The sequence below is a fragment of the Schistocerca nitens genome, chromosome 11 (genome assembly GCF_023898315.1).
Source record: "Schistocerca nitens isolate TAMUIC-IGC-003100 chromosome 11, iqSchNite1.1, whole genome shotgun sequence".
Taxonomy (NCBI): Eukaryota; Metazoa; Arthropoda; class Insecta; order Orthoptera; family Acrididae; genus Schistocerca; species Schistocerca nitens.
The window spans coordinates 17,267,965-17,287,720 of NC_064624.1; the positions used below are offsets into that span (position 1 = coordinate 17,267,965).

A 19,756-nucleotide genomic window follows, 5' to 3' on the forward strand; every position below is an offset into this window, starting at 1 on the left:
GAGTTGTCGAGGAACGGAGTCGTGACCGGGAATGTCTGTAGCTTTCGGGCTACGGAGGGACCGTCCGCACGGAGTGTCGCCGAACGAAATAGTATTGACGTGTAGCGACAGCAACACCGTCGGTCGAGTGTATCAGTTTCCTTTAACTGCGACCCGTTTCGGCAATACAGTCCACCGTAACCTGTCCCCTAGGTAGACGTGGCAAATGTATCGTTATATCACCATTCGTCAATTGAGCCGATATAATTTATATACGTGCACACGACTATCGAGGTATAACACGTCATTCGTAGAATAAGGTGTTCCACGTCTTCAGTATCACTTTTCCAACAAAAGACATTTGTGGCTCAAGGTAGGTAGAAAGTAGGAAGCGCCCCACTTTCGGGAAGTTTTCGACGGTCTGCACGTATCGATATTGTACCGATCCCGTGTTGTCGGCGACGTCGACCGCGGAACGGCCCTTTCGTCTGCCGGGTGGAGTCGTTCGCTCCGTGGGGCCGTAAGGGAAAGGCACGGAGAGCACGTGACCTCCGTCACACCGAAGAAATTGTCACAGCATTCGTGTAAAGAATTTTATTGTACTACTGTTCAGAGTCTCGTGTGGGGCGGACTCACAACAACATCTAGCTGGAATGTAACACACGTGTAGTCATGTCATTAAGATAATGTTGACTAGTACATTATAAGAAGTATGAAGGGTTCAACTTCTCCAAATGTGTAATTCCACCAGAACGAGAAAAAATTCTTTCAGCCCTTTCGATGCAACAGATTGATTTCCACTAGGGAGAAGATGTCTGACAGTTTGATGGTAGTGAACAGCAGGACCTTTGCCCCACTGGTATGTACAGCAACTGTGAGAAAAAGTAAGAGCAGCAAGAAACCTAGCAAGATACGGAAGTTACGAATTGACTACTGGACCGTTTCAGCAGCCCACTCCTAAAACCCCCTTTAGGGAAATAAAGACCTGGGAAACGGTCCACCATCACACTACTAAAACTGTAACAGACAATAGCTACTGATAATGCTCCACTGTAACATAAATTTAATAGCTGCTACAATGAAACAACATATACAACAAGTGTATCACTCAGTAAGAACAATACACACCGTTATGCACCTGTACGTCCCAAAAACAAAAACCAACAAGAGCACAGTACATACATGTAAATGGGAGGGGTGTAAATATGTCTTTTTCATAGTGTCTAAGAACCAAATAGACTAAAGTAACATAATGAGAACTGTATTTACTTTGTCATACACATAAAACAGATAAAATGCTGAGCTGCATAATGCGTCATCTACGTGGGGGTGGAATAAAAATGTAAAATGAAATATGTACAGCTTTGGTAGAAATTTATCCCTATAGGATTCAAATAATATTTCTGATGCAATGTAGCATCACAGGAAGCTATGCATAATATGCACTGCATCACAAATATTATTTGTACCTCGTACAGATAGTTTTTTACGACGACTCAGTTTAAAGCAACTGATATATACATATTTCGTTATACATTCTTATCTCACCCCGTGCAGGTGACACATTGTTGTCCACGGCATTTTATCAGCATTATATGTATGACAAAAGGAACACAATCCTCCTCGTACAGTTACTTTAGCCTAGTCGGTTCTTAGACCCTACGAAACAAACATACGTACATCCCTTTCAGTTATTCGTATATGGTTTTCATACTGTGTAATGCACCTGTTGTGTAAACTGTTTAGTTTTAGCAGCTATTAAATGTATGTTACTGTGGAGCAGTATCAGTAGCTATTGTCAGTTATAGTAGTAACATTGTGTAACTGAATAGACTAATCTACTCACCAAGTGTCAGCAGGACTAAATATATGAAACATTAAAAAATGTGCAAGCTTTCAGAGCCAATAGTTTTTCCTCCTGGCAGAAGAATGGAGGAGTCAGGGAGAGGGATGAAGGGCAAAGACTGGTGAGGTTTAAGAAATGGGGAGAGTTTGGAAAAGTTGCCCAGAACCCTGGGTCAGGGGAAACTAACCGCACGGGATGAGAAGGAAAGATCGATTGCCGGGTTGGGGACCGCACCCAGATGCGTTCTGAAAATGCGAAAGCTCGAAAGGGGAAGATAGGGTAATAAGCAAGGTAGAGATAAGTGACAAAACACTGTGCAAGAGGAACACGCAAAAAAATAGACAGGTAGATGGTAAGGACCAAGGACATGTTGTAATGCCTGTTCCCACCTGCAGGGTTCCGAGAAACTGATGTCTGGGGGAAGAATCTAGATGGCACGTGTCTTGAAACGGGTACTGAGGTCGCGTGAGCAGACACCCTTCAATGTCTATTCATCCTGACTGATAACCAAGTGATATTCATGCCAATGTAGTAGGTTGAACAGTGTTTACACAGCAGCTGGTACATGATACATGTCATTTCATTTCACAGGTAGCTCTCCCTTTGATAGCATATGTTTTGCCAGTTACAGGGCTGGTATAAGTAGTGGTAGGAGGGTGTACAGGGCAAGTCATGCAGTGGGGTCGATAACAGAGGTAGGAACCGTAGGGTAGGAGATGGGTGCAGGAGCAGCATAGGGTCTGAGACTGGGAGGGCAGTGATAAACTATTCTGGGTGTGGTGGGCAAAATGTCACACAGAAAGAACCTCATCTCAGGATATCATTTTACGAAGTCATAGTTGCTGATTAATACATTTGAGACCACATTAGTAGGGAGTGACAAGATGTGTACTCCTAAGCTGTTTTTGGAAGTATCAGCGGTACCAGGATTGGATGTGCTGGCCCTGGAAATCTGCTTTCGAACTAGGCTGGCAGGGTAATTACGACCAGGGATTTGGAACAGGACCGTACGAAATTTAATTCTGAGAATGTATGTTTGCTCCTACCACCATTTGGCAAGTTGATTTTTGGTCCATCCAATTACATTCTATTTTCAAAAAAATGATTGTTTTCATTGATTTATTTGTTTTGATAATGTGATAGCCACATGCACAGATATTATATAAATCAGTTCAGTTAACCACTAGAGTGATAATGATATTTTTAATTTTTTTGTATCACTGAAAGTGGTTGCAGTTAAACAAAATTAATAAACCCAGCTGTTGCTACACCTAAATATAACAGCTGTTGTCCCATTATCCACTAGGAAAGGGATATGTTGAAAAAAAAATCTTAGTCACTTCCTACAGTACACTCGTCGCTTTGGAACGTGCCCATCAAGTGACCCCTCTGCTGCCGACGTGTCACAGCAGTCGAGTGACGTATACGTGACAGTCGGTTGTACGGAACCAGAGCAATAAGGTAATTCCACACACAGATGTGGCAGAAAAGCAGCAAGGGTATATTTTGTTTGGAGGTGCCTTTGACCGCACTGTGAATGAAACTGACCAATTTGGCAACCCAGTAACACGTTAGCCACCTGTACGAGGAACAGCGCATCACTCGCAGCCACATAATGCATTCTAAGAACGGCATTCGTAACAAGATCCTAACCGACAGTGACCCAATACGAGTGTCGTGTCTCGTCAATTACAATCTATTTCAAAGATGACAGGAACTGCTACTGTCATTAGGTGGAGGTTTACCTCAGCCAGTTTCCAAGTAAACACTGGGGAGGGAAACACACACAGAGTACATTCAGAGTCGGGTAGCTCATTCACAGCAGCAAGTGTTTGGTGGGTCAAATGACAGGAGGAACCCAATACGGTCTATCCCAAGGAACTGTATTGTCACTGGTGCTCTTTAACATCCGTGCAAAAGTTTAATATACACTGAAGGCCTCACTTTGACAGTACAGACAGACGATTTTCAAGATGCGATACACGTGCTGAAAAGAGCTCTAGGAATGTTTTCCGATTACTGTAACGTGAACTGTCTGAAGCCAAACCGACAAAAAACTCAGGTCTGTGTTTTCCACCTACAACAACGGCTGGAAGGTAGAAAATTGAAAATGATTTGGAAGGCACCAAGATGGAGCACTGTTTAACACCCAAATACCTTTCACTCAGTCACCAGTGGCACACCCTTAATACTGAACGTGAGTGTCAGCCTGAAACATCATCTTCCAGAAGTTTGCCAGTACTGACTCTGGTGCCTGGGACGGGGGGAGGTCTGTATTTCCACAACGGCACTCAGTTTCTGAGCTGGTGAATGTATCTGCTTAGTGTGGTATAAATACAAGCGTACAAAACGAGAAGGTTTAGCCCTTAGCGAAACAGCAAGGCTAATTATGTGCACCCAAAATTGATTCCTGGAGATAAACTGTAATGCATGGCAGGAGATCCCTCCTCCTGACGCATGCTGAAAAACTAGCTGCAAATGCTGAAAGGAAGAAAGTCAAAGAACATGAGGTACACCCAGTTCATACACATACTCCACTGTGAACTAGTTTGAAGCTGAGGAAGAGCTTTACTGTTAACATTTATGCAAAATACAACATGTAAGAAAGCTACAGTAAAGCCAGCAGAACCATTACCAACCAGACAGAACTCTGACTGCACCAGAAGCAGATCACTGAACGGTTACAGACGAGCAGTGGAAAAACTGAGGACAACCCAAAGCACTGTGGATGGCCTAATCAGTGCCCAGTGGTCTACTTTCAGAAAAGTTGCCGCATGCCCGTCACTGATTTTGCTGAAATTCTGTAAGGCCATTTGCAGATGTTCACAATAAACATTGGTAAAGTTTTGCTATCACCAATTTAATACTTGTACAGATATGGGCACTCGTTTGACCCCACAGCACAGCTGTCAACAGTGCACCCACGAGTTTTCAGCAATTTTGAGACGTGGTATTTCCATCAATATTTTCTCGAAAGTAACAAAACTACACTATTTGGTGCAACTTTTTAACTGCTCTTAAGCAAAATAATAAAATATTTCTTGACCATTTTTCATATGGATAATTTGAAGCAGGTGGTTCAAAAAATAGGTGCTTAAAAAGTCAAAGTTAGCTTTCTATCTGTCCAGAAATAATTGCAGGATAAAAATGAAACTTTGCATGTAATAATTTACCAATACAAGGTCATAGAATATAAAATTTCATTCTCCTCCTGTTTCCAATAGTTTACAAATTGAGAGCAAAGTTGACAAGGTTATTGCCAAATGCCAAAAATGGGTATTTTTTACCCATTTTTATAAAATAATCTTCTGTAAACTATTTTAGACCATTTTCATTAGAAAGGCCACATTCTAAACCACCTAAAAGCTGCGACCATATAAGGCGCTAAAAATCAACAAGGTGGAGGTGCACTGTAAATGGGCTCATATTCCACTGGTACTCAAATCTGAGATCTTTTATGATGTTCTACAATTTTTTAGTACTCTCTGGGGAAAGCAACTTCTGAATTATTGATGAATGGGAAGTGCAATTAAGTCCTAGTAACATAAAAAAAAGATGTGTCTTATCCTGACTTATTGTGACAAATTTCAGTCTGTTTTTCTGCTACAACTACAGAACCAAACTCGTTATGAACTTCACAATTTAAGTGTACATTACCAAGGCAGTGGAGATCATGGTAACAAAATTGTTGCACGACAGCTGCACCACACATTGTACAAATAGCTTTCAGGTTTTACACCATTGTCGCAAATTTCTTCCTCACTTTTTGAAATGGATTCATACTATAGAGAATTATTAGTATGAATCTTGTGCAATGCTATTGAAGTGATGGTATAATTCAGGTTTAAGGATAACATCTTTTTTTAGCATAGTTTGCAGTTTATGTGGAACATTTAAGTGTGATAGTCCATGGTGGCTTAACCACTGCTGGTTCTTTTTAAAGTGAGAAAGTCGGCATCCCCACAGGGGCCATGCCTTACAGCTGTGCAACAGCAGCCATGGGCGGGCGGGTTTCTTTAACCAGGGTACCAAGCCTGATGATACATTTTTATAAGTGTCACAGGCAAAAGCTAGAAGAGATCTCTTTTACGATCCTAAGCTTAAGTTTACTCCAAGCTACTTGAATTTTTTTACAGGTTTCATTAATTTGCTGCCGAGTGTCATGAAGAAAAGTATACTGGTGGCTGTACGATATCACCGACGGGACTGTATGAGAAGAAATTTTGATACGACAGAACCCAAAAATTATATTTTTCAGATCTGATTGCCCCAAATTATTAGATCCTCACAAAAGGGAAAACTGTCCTGCATATCGGATTCTTTATTCCATTTAATGTTTTATAAAAAGAATTCTGTAGATCTGAATGCTGCACAGGTATGTCAAAAAAAGCTATTTCTATGTAGTTTTTTCTGACTCAAGTTCATTTCTTAGTCATCAGGACTTTTGATAGTACCTTCCATGGAAAAAACTAAAAAACTGTAGAACAAAGGATGTCTAACTTAATTTGTGAACCAGTGAAATATAAGTCAATTCTCAATGCACCTCCATCTTGTTGTTGCTTTTCAGAGCCTTATATGCTCAAATTGTAAAACCATAATTAATTTTAGCTGGTTTAGAACATGGCCTTTCTATTAAAGATGGTTGAAGAAAGTTTGCAGAAGATACTTTTTTGTGAAACGGCTAAAACTGGTTATTTTGACAGTTTTAGGAAAACTGTCAACTTTGCCTTCAATTTGCGAACTATTGGAAACAGTAGGAGAATGAAATTTTATCTTTTACAACCATGCATTGATAAGTTATTAAATGCAAAGTTTCAGGTTTATCTCACAATTACCTCTGCATGCATAAAAAGCTAAATTTCACATTTTTTTCAAGCATTTATTTTTTGACCGACTTTGCTTCAAATTACCCTTACAAAAATTGCTCCCTATATATTTTTTATTATTTAGCCTAAGAGAGTACAAAAAATTGTACAGGATGGTCTAGTTTTGTTTCTTTCAAGAAAGTATTGACAGAGACGTTATGTCTCAAAATTGTCCACAACTCACGAGTGCACTGTCAATAGCTGGATTATGGTGTCAGACAAATGATTACTCCCTGTAAGTACTGAATTAATGACTGTGATACTTTACCGGTATTTATTGGGAACATGTGGGGAAAGTTCACACAAAACTTCAGGGACTTCTGTTATGGTCACGTGGGAGCCTCTAGACAGTGTGGCATGGAATAACCACGACACTTATAATGAATGTGGAGAAATACAGACAACAAAACATCCACGTCAGTGTTTATGTTGCCACGATTGTTGTAATACGGAGGAGTTGTTCACAATACAAGAAAATGCTGTAGCGTTACTCGTTCCTGGGCAAAGACTGTTCGATTTCAATTTTGTATATGTATAAATTTCTTCTATTTCATTACCTGAAATTTTAGATTTCTAGAATCCTATATTTATTTCCTGACTAGAGTAAATAGATAGTCTCATTTATTATCTTGTCGACAACTTAATACGACCACTATTCAGCGAGTTGTTACCTTTACTCGTAGATTATTTGTAGGTATTACGTGAATGTGTGGTGTCTGTTCTTTCGGACACATCCTGTCTGGTCTTCTCCTTTCATGTATCCAGCAAGTCCCGTCCTGACAGTCTCCAGTAAAAGCCCCCTGTGCTGAAGCAAAAATTGCCGTTGTTTCTATAGATACAGAGTGCCATTGTTTAATGGAAACAGTTAAGGAACCACAGTACAATATCTTGTTGTGAAACTGTCTACTTTTCTCACTTGTGGCCGAGAAAACTGAAACCCTCTCACCTTGGGCTGGAAGAATTAAAGATCATGACTGGGATTACATACATTGACTCATGAAGTAATACAAAATTAATTCACTCTTCATTGTATTTGTTTCTGTACAAAATGTGCGTTCTATTGCTATATTTCTATGTTCTTTTGGACACATCCGAAAGAAAAGATATCATGCAGAATCCACAGCTGTGAAACATTATAAATTTAAGGCGATCACTTGCTGGCAGCTGCAGCGGGACATTAAGCGGAATCAGTGGCAACGAGCGAAAATGTGTACCAGATCGGGATTTGAGCCCGGGATCTTACGCTTACGAGGCGTGCTGAAATAGCCCACACAGTTGCAATAATGGTGTGTCCCGAATGGTGCAGTGGTTAACGCACCGCAAGCAGGAGATCCCAGGTTAGAATCCCAGTCCGGTACACATTTTCGCTCATCGCTGTGATTCCACGTAATGTCCCACTGTAGCTGACAGCAAGTGATCCCCTTCAATTTTCATATAATACTTATAGATAAGGAACCTGCTTACATTGTGAGAATAACAGAGTGCACGTGGCATTCTGATGCAAAAAATGTATACTACTTCTCGCTGCATGTCAACAATTCATGAGACGCTGCGCTGTTGACGTACAGTGAAGAATGTACACGATTTTCCGTGCTGGTTCACAGAAGAGAATGAAGTAAAAACTTTGCACCCGACAATATAATGAAAAGGATAGTTGCTACTCACCATATGGCGGAGATGCTGAATTGGACATAGGCACAACAAAAGGACTAAGCTTCCGGCCAACAAGACCTTTATCGGGAACAGACAACATACACAAACATGATCACAGTCTCTGGCCAATATGTTGACCAGCAACCATCCTTTTCGTAATACTGTCACATTCCATCCTGGAATTATATATTCTCTTTCCACTCGCACGGCCACGTGCCAGAGGGACGGCACACTCCCTTACCTATGAGGCCACCTGGCACAGCGAACTGCAGCTCGTTCTGCTCGGTGTAGAGCGAAACGATGCGCGAGAAGATGGGCCGACAAGTCAGGCGGCCGTCGCTGTCCTTGGACACCAGCCCGGGCCGCACCTCGATCTCCATGCCCACCTGCACATTGAAATGCGACTGTCTCAGCTAGCAGTTAATAAGATATCTCATCCGAAAGACTAGTGGAGTACTGCACACACACACATTTTTTTTATTAATTGTTTTCCTTTCTAAATTTTGAGTATTTGCAAATGCTGTTATGGTGTGGGTAATATTTTTTGATGATAAGAGGTTTTATTTCAATTTGAAATTATTTTTCATAAATATGAAAGTTGATACAGTTAAGATGAAAAAAAAAGAAAAAAGAAAAAAAGAAAAAAAAGAAAACAGTCTGAGGGTGTACAAAGGAATACTCAGCTTTACCCATGTGACTTCTGGAAGTAACCAAGCATGCATACTTTACATAACTATGAGAAACTTATGAAGACAAGTGGGCAACTGTTGAAGCCTTTCAAAAGTGTGAAAATTATCACGTTAATCATAATGAGAGAAATAGAAAACCATGTTTTGATGATAGTAAGAGTGTAACTGTATAAAAGATGACAACGCTAATAATTTTACACAGAAATATTAAATTTCAGGCAAAAACTGTAAAAAAATTGTAACTGTTTAATAAAATTAATTTTAAATGATGTACCTACATCTACATTTATAGTCCACAAGCCACCCAACGGTGTGTGGCGGAGGGCACTTTACATGCAACCGTCATCATCTCCGTTTCCTGTTCCAGTCGCGTGCGGTTCGCGGGAAGAACGACTGCCGGAAAGCCTCCGTGCGCGCTCAAATCTCTCTAATTTTACATTCGTGATCTCCTATGGAGATATAAGTAGGGGGAAGCAATCGATATCTCATCCAGAAACGCACCCTCTCGAAACCTGGACAGCAAGCTACACCGCAATGCAGAGCGCCTCTCTTGCAGAGTCTGCCACTCAAGTTTGCTAAACATCTCCGTAACGCTATCACGCTTACCAAATAACCCTGTGACGAAATGCGCCGCTCTTCTTTGGATCTTCTCTATCTCCTCTGTCAACCCAACCTGGTACGGATCCCACACTGATGACCAATACTCAAGTATACGTCAAACGAGTGTTTTGTAAGCCACCTCCTTTGTTGATGGACTACATTTTCTAAGGACTCTCCCATTGAATCTCACACTTCAAATCGTTCCGTAGGCATACTCCCAGATATTTTACAGAAGTAACTGCTACCAGTGTTTGTTCCTCTATCATATAATCATACAACAAAGGATCCTTCTTTCTATGTATTAGCAATACATAACAAAAGATGACAAGTTTTAATCATAAAAATTGTATAATTTTCAACAGTGGTGGCTGTAGGGTCCGCTTGTTTTTATCTTTCTCTTGACTGCAACGAGTTTGATGGCTGCTGTACCCATTTCTTTGCTGGCATTATGGTTGCTTGGCTATGGACAAGGAATGTAACATCAAAAAAAAGAGTACGATTTGGAAATATCAAAACCTGAGGATCACAACAGGAAGTTTTTAAATGTAAGTTTACACTATTAAAATCAATTATGCTTTGTTAAGATGCACTGCCAACTACACATATAGTGATATTAACTTTTCATAATTGGACCAGAAACAAGAACATCAAGAAAAATAATACTGTGTTTCATTCAATTTGTGTATATTTTGATTACGGTTCGTGAAGGGGAGGAACATTTCAACATGTGACAGCTGACTTCTGGAATAGTAATTGCCCATTTTGTATTTTTACTTATTTACATTTCAACTGAATCGGCAATTTGTCTGAGTTTGATGTAGTGAACACTTCCAAAATATTAGAAGTTTTACGATATAGGTAGCCCTTGCATAAATTATTCATTTATTTAATGTCTTTCTAACCCGAAGAGGGTTCTCTTTCATGTCGAGATCTAGACTTTGTTCACGTGCTCCCTTCACACGGTATTCCCTGCTCCACCTGTCACAACATTATCACTACCCTATAGCAGAGATCAATAACCTGCATGTGTCTTCATACATTCCAGACTACACAGTGTGTCTTTTTACTTCTTGTTGTAGACACAACACCCTCAAAAAGATTTATTACTATAACACAGGATAATTGTCATAACCATGCCAAATGATGTTATGAGAGTGGTAATAATTACATAAATGTATTTAGGAAAAGATTCCAACTTTTTTCCACCCTTACATGTTTCTGTGCAACTTCACCACCACAGTGGGTTCATTTATTCTGTGACGAAAACAGGTAAAAAAGTTGTATTAAAACTTACAGTCCTTTGGATCGGGGCCACTATGTTCCATAACATTTTAACAAAGTATATGCCTTATTAGCACATACTGATGTTCCTACAGTTATCTACTATCTCTAGTAAAGATGATATTTTGGTACAGTTTGTCACCTGCAGCTTATAAGGATTTCTCTATAGTACGATAGTGTGATGAACAGTAATGCCTCCAAATTTTTTTAAAATTCTTCAAACATATTAAATGATTTTTTTATTAACATTCTACATCTTTATTCTTCATGCCTTCATACCTGTTTCTCAATATAGTCATCCTGGTCACAAACACACTTCTCCCAATGAGGTCAGTTTGTTGATACTGTCACTGTAGAATGTTTGACTCCACTGACTGTGCCACATCATCACAACGGTGTATCAGACCCGTCATTCGTAACGTTGAAGGAGATGCCGAGCTGTAGGCGAGACTCCCGTATTCTAGACGGCCCTGGACAAATGCCGTGCAGAGCCGCATCACGGCAGAGTAGCCTGTGCCCCAGTTGGAGTTGCTGAGGCACCAAAAGGGACTGAGGTGTGACCAACAGGCCTGCTTCACTTGGCAAAGATGGGGAAGACATGTCAAGCGGGACTCAAAGACCGGTCCCAAAAAACAATAAGACCCCAAAACACTGAGGGATTGGCCGTCAAGTTATTGATCTGGATGGAGACGGACTGTGTGGTGACGGCAGAAACGGATTACACGGATCTACGCATCCGAAAATTGGAAGCCACAAGTGAGAGCCCAAGATTGTGCTCAGTGTATCGGTAACTGTAGTCTGCGCTCGATGACTTATACTGTGGATGAACAAAAATAAATTAAAAAATCATCACAATACAGAGAGGGGGACACCACAGGCCCCACAGCCACCACCAGACCATTGATAGACACTAAAAATAGAGGTACACTCAAGACAGAACCCTGCAGATCTTTATGCTCCTGGAGGAGCTAGATGGTGCAACAGGAGACACCAACCTGTAACTGAGAAGTAAGACACGGAAGAAAGTTCCGGATAAAAATCTGGAGTGGGTTACAGAGAACCCATTCGTGTAAGATAGCGAGGGTGTAGTGGCACCGTGTTGTTTCATAAGCTTTCTGCAGATCGAAGAGGGCTGCAACGAGATGTTGACACCGTGCAAAAGCCGTTCGGACAGCAGACTCCGGGTGAACAAAATTATCTGCAGTAGAGCGGCCTCGGCGAAAACCGGCCTGGGTCAAAGCCAAAAAGAAAATGGTGAAGAAATAAATGACCCAAAAGAAGTGTGTGAGAAATTTATACAAAAGTTCAGTACAGTTGGTACAAATGAAGTTCATGTCAAGCCACAAAATTTTAGTCTTGCAAAATCTAGCCAGTCCTTTTACATCCACCGCATTACTGAGAGGGACGTCCTAGCAATCGTATCAGCACTTCGACCAAAAATGTCTTGTGACTGGGATGACATTTCACCTAAACTGCTAAAGGAATGCAGGGATGAATTAGTGAAACCCCTGACTCACTTGATAAATACCTCCCTCAGAAATGGAGTATTCCCTGACCTTTTGAAAATTACTGAAATTATACCAGTGCATAAAAAGTGATTAAAAACTGACACTAAAAACTACAGGCCAATATCATTAACCTCAGAACTAGGCAAATTGTTAGAGAGAGTAATACTAAATCAAGTTGAATCATATTTCACCAAACACAATCTGTTAAACAACCTACAACATGGATTTAGAAAAGGGAGATCTACTACAACAGCAGTAGCATCTTTTATACATGAAATATTAAATAAGCTGGACAAAAGTGACAAGGTAATAGGCACTTTCCTAGATATGAGTAAAGCCTTTGATACTGTGAATCATACCATTCTTCTGTGTAAGCTAGAAGAGTACAGGTTGAGAGGACTAGCCTTGAAACTACTTACCTCCTCTTTGAAAGGCAGGAAACTGTGTAAAGCTAACTTATCAAAATAATGAGCAGCTCCTAACAACCAAATCAAACTTCAGGACACTTCAATGTGGTGTGCCTCAAGGAAGCATACTAGGGCCTTTTCTGTTCCTCGTATATGTAAATAACTTATTTGAACCCCAAAATTGCACGGTCGTAAGCTATGTCGATGACATCTCCTTCATCAGCTGTAGCAGTGATATGCAGTCTAACAGTACCAAGATCAGTTTCAATACTCTGTCCGCATACCTTACAGCAAACGAGCTTCTTGTAAATAAAAACAAAACGGTAATAATGAAGTTCATCCACAGTTATAATGCTGCCATAGCTAATACTGTATTTACATCCCCATTGGGTCTTGCATATGCAAATTCACATAAATTTTTGGGCATCGTTGTTGATGAACACTTATCATGGAAAGACCATGTAGATAATATTTGCAAGAAAATCAGTAGAAATGTGTATCTACTGAAACGGGTCTCAGCCTTCTTGGACCACGATACTTCAAGGCAAATATATTTTGGGTTAATTCATCCGCACCTTCAGCGTGGTATTGAGATATGGGGTGGGGCATCAGCAGTTCATATAGATAAGACTTTTTAGATTACAAAAACAGGCAGTAAGAATGGTAACCAAGGTAAAGAAGAGAGAGCCTTGTAGAGACATCTCTAGAAAATATAAAATTCTTACGGTTGTACTCCATGTATGTACTGCAGACAGTCATGTTTGTGAAACAAAATCCTGAATTTAATATGAGAAACAGTAAAGCACACAACTATGATACACGGGGAAGGGAAAATTTTCATAGAATTGTGACCAATAAAAAGGCAACGGACCACAACTCACACAGAATGGGAGCAATTTTCTACAATGCACTACCCTGTGAACTCAAGAAAGTAAATCTAAATATGCTAAAGAGTAGACTGAAGCAATTATTAATAGAGAAGTGTTGTTACTCTATAGAGGACTTTAAGTTGTAGTGCCATCTTGGAAAACAGCGTATATAGACAATGTCTCCGATCTATCAGTGGTATGAAAGAATGTAATTATACACCGTATTATGTGTACTGTACTATTATAAATATAAGCTAAATTGTGTTACACTATAGAGGAATCTACTTGTAGTGCCCTTTTGAAAAATAATGTGTACAGACATGTGTCTGATCCATATGCTGTTATGAAAGAATGTAAATATTTTACTGTATAGGCGTAATGTAATCTAAATTTTCCTGACAATGTCCAAAAACTTTTTGTTATATGGACAGAAAATAAATAAATAAATAAATAAATAAAAGGTCCCAGGATTCAAGGATCCAATACAGCTTCCAACCCGTCACGGATCCAAGTAATCTGCAGAGGACATCGGTTAAACTGATCGGACTACAGTTGTGCATCTGAAGAAGTAGTTTACCCAATTTCGAAACTGGGGTAACGGCACTTTCTCGTCATTGGGGAAACAGATGCACCCAGTCTGGTCCGGGAGCCGTGTCCGGGCAGACAGCACTGTGGCCCTACGGCAGCGACATATTGTTGCCAAAAAATCTCTCTCTCCTGTTTAATAAGATAAAGGGCACGGTCACGGAGCCAGTTAAAGACCGAGAGGTGGTCGAGACACGGATGCCGTTTGTAGCACCGGAGGGCACGACAGCGGTCTGCAATAGCTGCAGAAGTTCTGAGGTCCACCGAGGGACAGTCTCCCGTCGGGGAGAAGCCGAGGAAGGAGGAATCACCAAAGCAGTTGCCAAAAGGATGGCATTCGTCAAACTTCGTACAGACAGATCAGTGCGATTGTGTGGTGGAACACACGCAATGACAGCTGAGGAAAAGGCATTTCAGTCTGCATTAGTAAAGATCCACCTGCAAGGGCGTCCAGGCGAGTGATGCCGGAGGTAAGGTAAGACGGTCCAAAAATGATCAACGTCACACAAATTGTCACGAATTCTCCGTCAAACAGAGGGGAGGAATCCAGAGCTACAGGCAAACATCAGTGCCCGAGAAAGTGCCGTGTGCCACACTTGAGTGTGTGGGGACCCAGTGTAGAGGAGGCAGAGATCAAGCTGTGCCAGCACATCTTCAACAATCCTGCCCTGTCAGTGGTCGTAGTACCGCACACAGGGTTACGGGTGTTAAAATCTGCAAGGAGAAGGAACGGGGGAGGGAGCTGTCTAAGGAGGGTCAGAAGAGCAGGAAGCGTAGGAGGCCAGTCTGGGGGAGATAAAGACTGCATATTGCTACTACAGCACCTAAACGGACCCAAATGGCCACAGCTTTCTGTACAGTATAAAGAGGAACCCGAGAACTATGTCCTTGCAGACTGACACACAGACACCACCAGAGGCTCGGAAAGGGCCAACCCCGCGCTGGCAGAAACTCTGAAACCGTGAAGAGTCAGCGAATCAGTATCAACAAAATGAAATCTGTAATACAACATGAGCTACAGAGTACAGAGCAAGAAGAGACTGCAATTCCAGAAAGTGATGATAATAACTGTTACAATTCCACTAGAGAGAGAGAGAGAGAGAGAGAGAGAGAGAGAGAGAGAGAGAAACACGAGAGGCTGGACGGAGATCTAACAAGCCAGAATTGGGGTCACTGTCCCGAGTCAGTGTGCGTCACTAGTAAGGACGGAGTGACGTCCACAACTGTAAGATTGGATCCTGACAGAGAGAAAAGGGGGGGACAGCTCCTGGGATATTGGGGGCTCATCCAGAGACTTACGCATCTTCTACTTCTCCTCTGGAGAGTGAGAGGAAGTGTGGTCAGGAAGAGAACAAGTTCCGACAATATCAGGATCTGAAAGAGGACGAGCAGCCTCGGGGCCCAGATCGTGCGCCCCGTTTCTGACTCGAAGTAACAAGTTCCTCATCCTGGAGATGCCCGGCAGGTGCCAGAAAACAGGGTTTCTCCTCCGGCTGTGGAGAAAGAGCAGCTCCACGAGGAGAGGGAACGGCAACTGTCAGGGAGGAGGAAAGGGAAGGAGGACACGACAGAGGTAAGGAGGAAGTGGAGGAGGAAAAGACATAACAGAAGCAAAGGTAGATGTTAGAGACACCGGGTAAAGACGGTCGAATTTCTGTTAGGCTGCAGGGTAGGGCATACGGTCGAGAGTTTTCAATTCCTGACACTTCCTTTCCTCGTCATATCTCAGGCAATTCGGTGAGCGAGGAGAATGTGGGCCGGAACAGTTCGTGCACTTTGGTAACGGAATGCAAAGGCGTCCCAGACGGAGAAGGCAGCCGCAGTCACTGCAAATAGGATTCAGCTCGTGCTGTGAAAACGTGGGACTGAAACAGAGAGGCCGGAAACGGAGCGTGGGAGGTGGGATACGAGGCTGCACGTTGCAACGGTACACTACAACTGACTTTTTCCAGATGGGTATCCCCTCACAAGACAGACTGAAAGTGCCAGTATCGACGTCAATGTCCTTACGACCTCTCCGGACAAGCCGCAAAAAATGAACGTCGCTCCGTGCCAGGTCAGTGCCGAGTTCCTCGTCAGACTGTAGGAGAGTCTGTGGAAGATATTGCCTCGAGTCATACCTAAGGACTGTTGAGAAGTGGTGCACACTGGCGTGTCTCCTAAGCACTCAAAAGTACAAAGGGCTGTCAAATGACTGGCAGAAGAAATTTTAATCGGCAGGGAACCAGATCTCATCTTATGGAGTCGACTTCGCCAAACTTACCTTCCACATGTTCTACAAAAAAGAGCAGTTTGGTAGAAGTGAACGTCTCTGTCAGTCCCGGAGCAAACCGAGTAACGGAAGAAGGGTTTCACCCCGAACCGGCAGGCCTGGCTCTCCTCCGACGGGGTGGCCGAGGAGGGGAAGGTCGAAAAAGCAAACGTAGGAGCAGAGTGTGAACCGTTCCCGTCCGGAGAGACGGCCAGAACAATGGAGCTCAGCCCGCTTCACCTGCAGAGTGTCTAGCCCCGGTACCGCCCTTTCCTATCACAGGCTCACCACGCGAGTGCTACCCAGTCCGAGCTCGCCCCGCGGATCCCTCCGGTCCCGGCACGGGCCACCCGGCACGGCGGTCACTGTCGGGAGTTCCGATGCACCGGAGAGACGAGCAGCCACTTCCGGGCATACGTGAGGAGGTGAAAGCTCGAGTACTAGAAAAGTGATCGCTGTGTTGTCAGGGGTATGATGTAAAATGCTTGGGCATTTATAAGTAGGGGCTAATGTCCAGGATAAATGCCTGGGTAAGAGCCCAACATTTATAAATGCTTGGGGGCATTTATTCATTTTAAAGATTAACTTATAAGTGGCACTTATAAAAAAAATTTAAGCTGATGTTTTTTAGTGGAAAAGGTGTTTTGCAACAATGGTTCTGTAGCAGTTGTCTAACCCAGTTGAAAAAGCTGCTTGAGAGTAAGGGAAGAGTTATCAGGGGAAATAAATTGGACTGTAAATGTAACTATACATTTTTAATGAAATTAGTTCTTGGGACAGTACACAATAAAAAAAGAAAACACAACTCAAGTTTAAAAGTAAGTCTTTAAGTAGGTAGCCTGTACGTAGTATTTTTACTTATACTATACTACAGTAAAAATGTTAGAGTAAAAAAAGTTTATCCATAATGATTTTAATTAGGGACGAGTCATGTGTCGATTCCAATTCCACAAGTCCAAGAATAGCCAATTCTCTGAGAATCGACTAGTATCAGAATCCAATGAGTCCACAGTCTTCAGCATCGATTCTTTGTTATTAAATCTTTTTTTTACATTAGTGTTCTCGTTTTATCTTCACAGCAGTGCAGTTATAGGGAAGTAGATAAAGGAAGAAGGAGAACAGAAAAATATAGCCCGCCTCAAATGTCACTACATCTGACAAAAGCATTCTTACACCCCCAACCTGCCCCCACTGCAAACCGTTTATCAAGAGACACATGCCAGCTGCTTAATACTATCAGTAATAACTTTGCTATCCATTATCATTCTTCAGTAATATTCAGCAATTATGATCTAAGGACAATTTTTTTTTTTTTAAATACCAGCTTATCACTACACAGCTACTCAATGACAGGTGTGTGTGTGTGAGAGAGAGAGAGAGAGAGAGAGAGAGAGAGAGAGAGAGAACGAACAGGTAAAAGTAGAAAGGTGATTCTAAATGACAAGCAGCTGTCAGTTTCACACACCCTTCCTTGGTGCAACAAGTTGAAATGCTAGTAAAAAAATGCTTCTCTCTTTCTTCTTTCCATTTTTAGTAATAATAGTAATGAGGGATGTACGTATGTTTAAATGTAAACATTTACCAACTTCTAATATCGAGAGTATCATTCCATCCCTTATTTTAGTTGGTAAATTATGCATTCCAACATAAAAACTTTAAAATGTACTTTTTTATAAATGCCCAGATTTTTGGCATTTAAAACTGCTTTGGGCAAATGTCGATATATAAATGTCTTGCCCACTGGGCATTTGCCCGGCCAACATCACTAGTTGGGGTCTCTGTAAGACGGATACTTAACAGCCCCAAGCCCCACCAAACGGAAAGTGGAAACATGGGACACAAGAGCAAAAGGAAAAAGTTGAACCGAGGGAATAGCTGGATCATCATAAAGGGAAATGCAGGCTGCAGCAACGACACCACATGCCACATGGACCATTACATTCAGTGTGTTTTTACTGATTAACTTCTTGTCAGACTTAAATTTGTCTAGTACAGATCTGCTATTCCCATGAAGGGCGGGGTGGGGGGTGGGGGGGTGGGGGGGGAGAACCCCCCCCCCCTCTCTCTCTCTCTCTCTACACACACCTACCTTAGTGCCAGCTTTAAAATTTTGTATTTAGCTGGACCTGACATTTTGATTGTAAGCTATTAAAACCTAGCTCAACCACATAAAAATCTGTGATAAAATCAGAAACTGCACAACACATCTAAATAGCAGGCCCTCATCTTCAGGTAAACTATATAAGAACCTTCTGGAAAAAGTTAATACTTGAACAATGCAAAATGAAACATTGTTATCCTATCAGTAATTTTACATGTTTGGGTCAAACTTTATACCTGAGAAAAATAACATACTTCCCTTGTCGAGCCAGCAGTTACGATCTGTCTAGGTGCAATGGAAATTACACGTATCTAGTGAGCCAAAAGTTATTTGAAGTGCTGTGTAACATCCATCACACTTCAGTCTGCCTACACCACGAGCACACAGAATACGATACAGTACCTTGAGCACACCCCTGAGAATACTGCCACCGGCGACACCTCCCTTCAGGTCGTCAACCTCCGAGCCCGGCTTGTTGACGTCAAACGAACGGATGACGATAAGGCGTGGCGGGCTCGTGAAGTCCCTCATCGGGACGGGTATCTTGGTCGTGATGTACTCGCACAGCACCTCTATGTTGTACTTGAGCTGCGCCGAGATGGGTATCACCGGCGCTCCCTCGGCTACTGTGCCTGTGACACCGTACGACGAGTTCACAAAATGCACTCCGCAGGAGAAAAGGGGGCAGATCTGTGTGAGTAAATTTTACAAGCGAGCAGTATCAAGAGACATAACACGTCAGTTCGTACATCAATATTCTACACCTAAATTATCCTTTTATTTTGAGTAGTATAGCTAGTAGTAGTTACACTAGTTTATATGCAGTTCATAATATAAAAGACAACTGAAATTACAGTGCCACGAACAAGCTCAGGGCAAAAAGAGACCGAGTGCTTACTATAAGGTACGTGTATTATCCGTACATAGTTCGGTCGTTACCAAGGAAATGAAGCACTAAGTATTATCTTATAATTAGAACAAATGTTTCTGTTTAGAATACACTGCTACACACAACTTGTAGGCTGGTGAAACTCTCTGACCCCACCAGGAATCGAACCCGTGACCCCGTGCTCGGGAAGCAAGAACGCGACCGCGAGACCTCGAGCTGCGGACTATCCGAAA

General features: G+C 41.9%; 1 protein-coding gene across 1 annotated transcript in view; it reads right to left on the reverse strand.

Annotated features, from left to right (window-relative positions):
• LOC126213030 (eukaryotic translation initiation factor 2 subunit 3) overlaps positions 1–19,756 on the reverse strand; it is an 87,584-nt gene that overhangs the window by 25,270 nt on the left and 42,558 nt on the right. Inside the window, exons 7-8 of the mRNA XM_049940600.1 lie at positions 19,037–19,266; positions 8,585–8,729 (exon numbers count right to left, since the gene is read on the reverse strand). Coding sequence (XP_049796557.1) covers positions 8,585–8,729; positions 19,037–19,266 — 375 coding nt within the window. The remainder of the gene's footprint in view (positions 1–8,584; positions 8,730–19,036; positions 19,267–19,756) is intronic.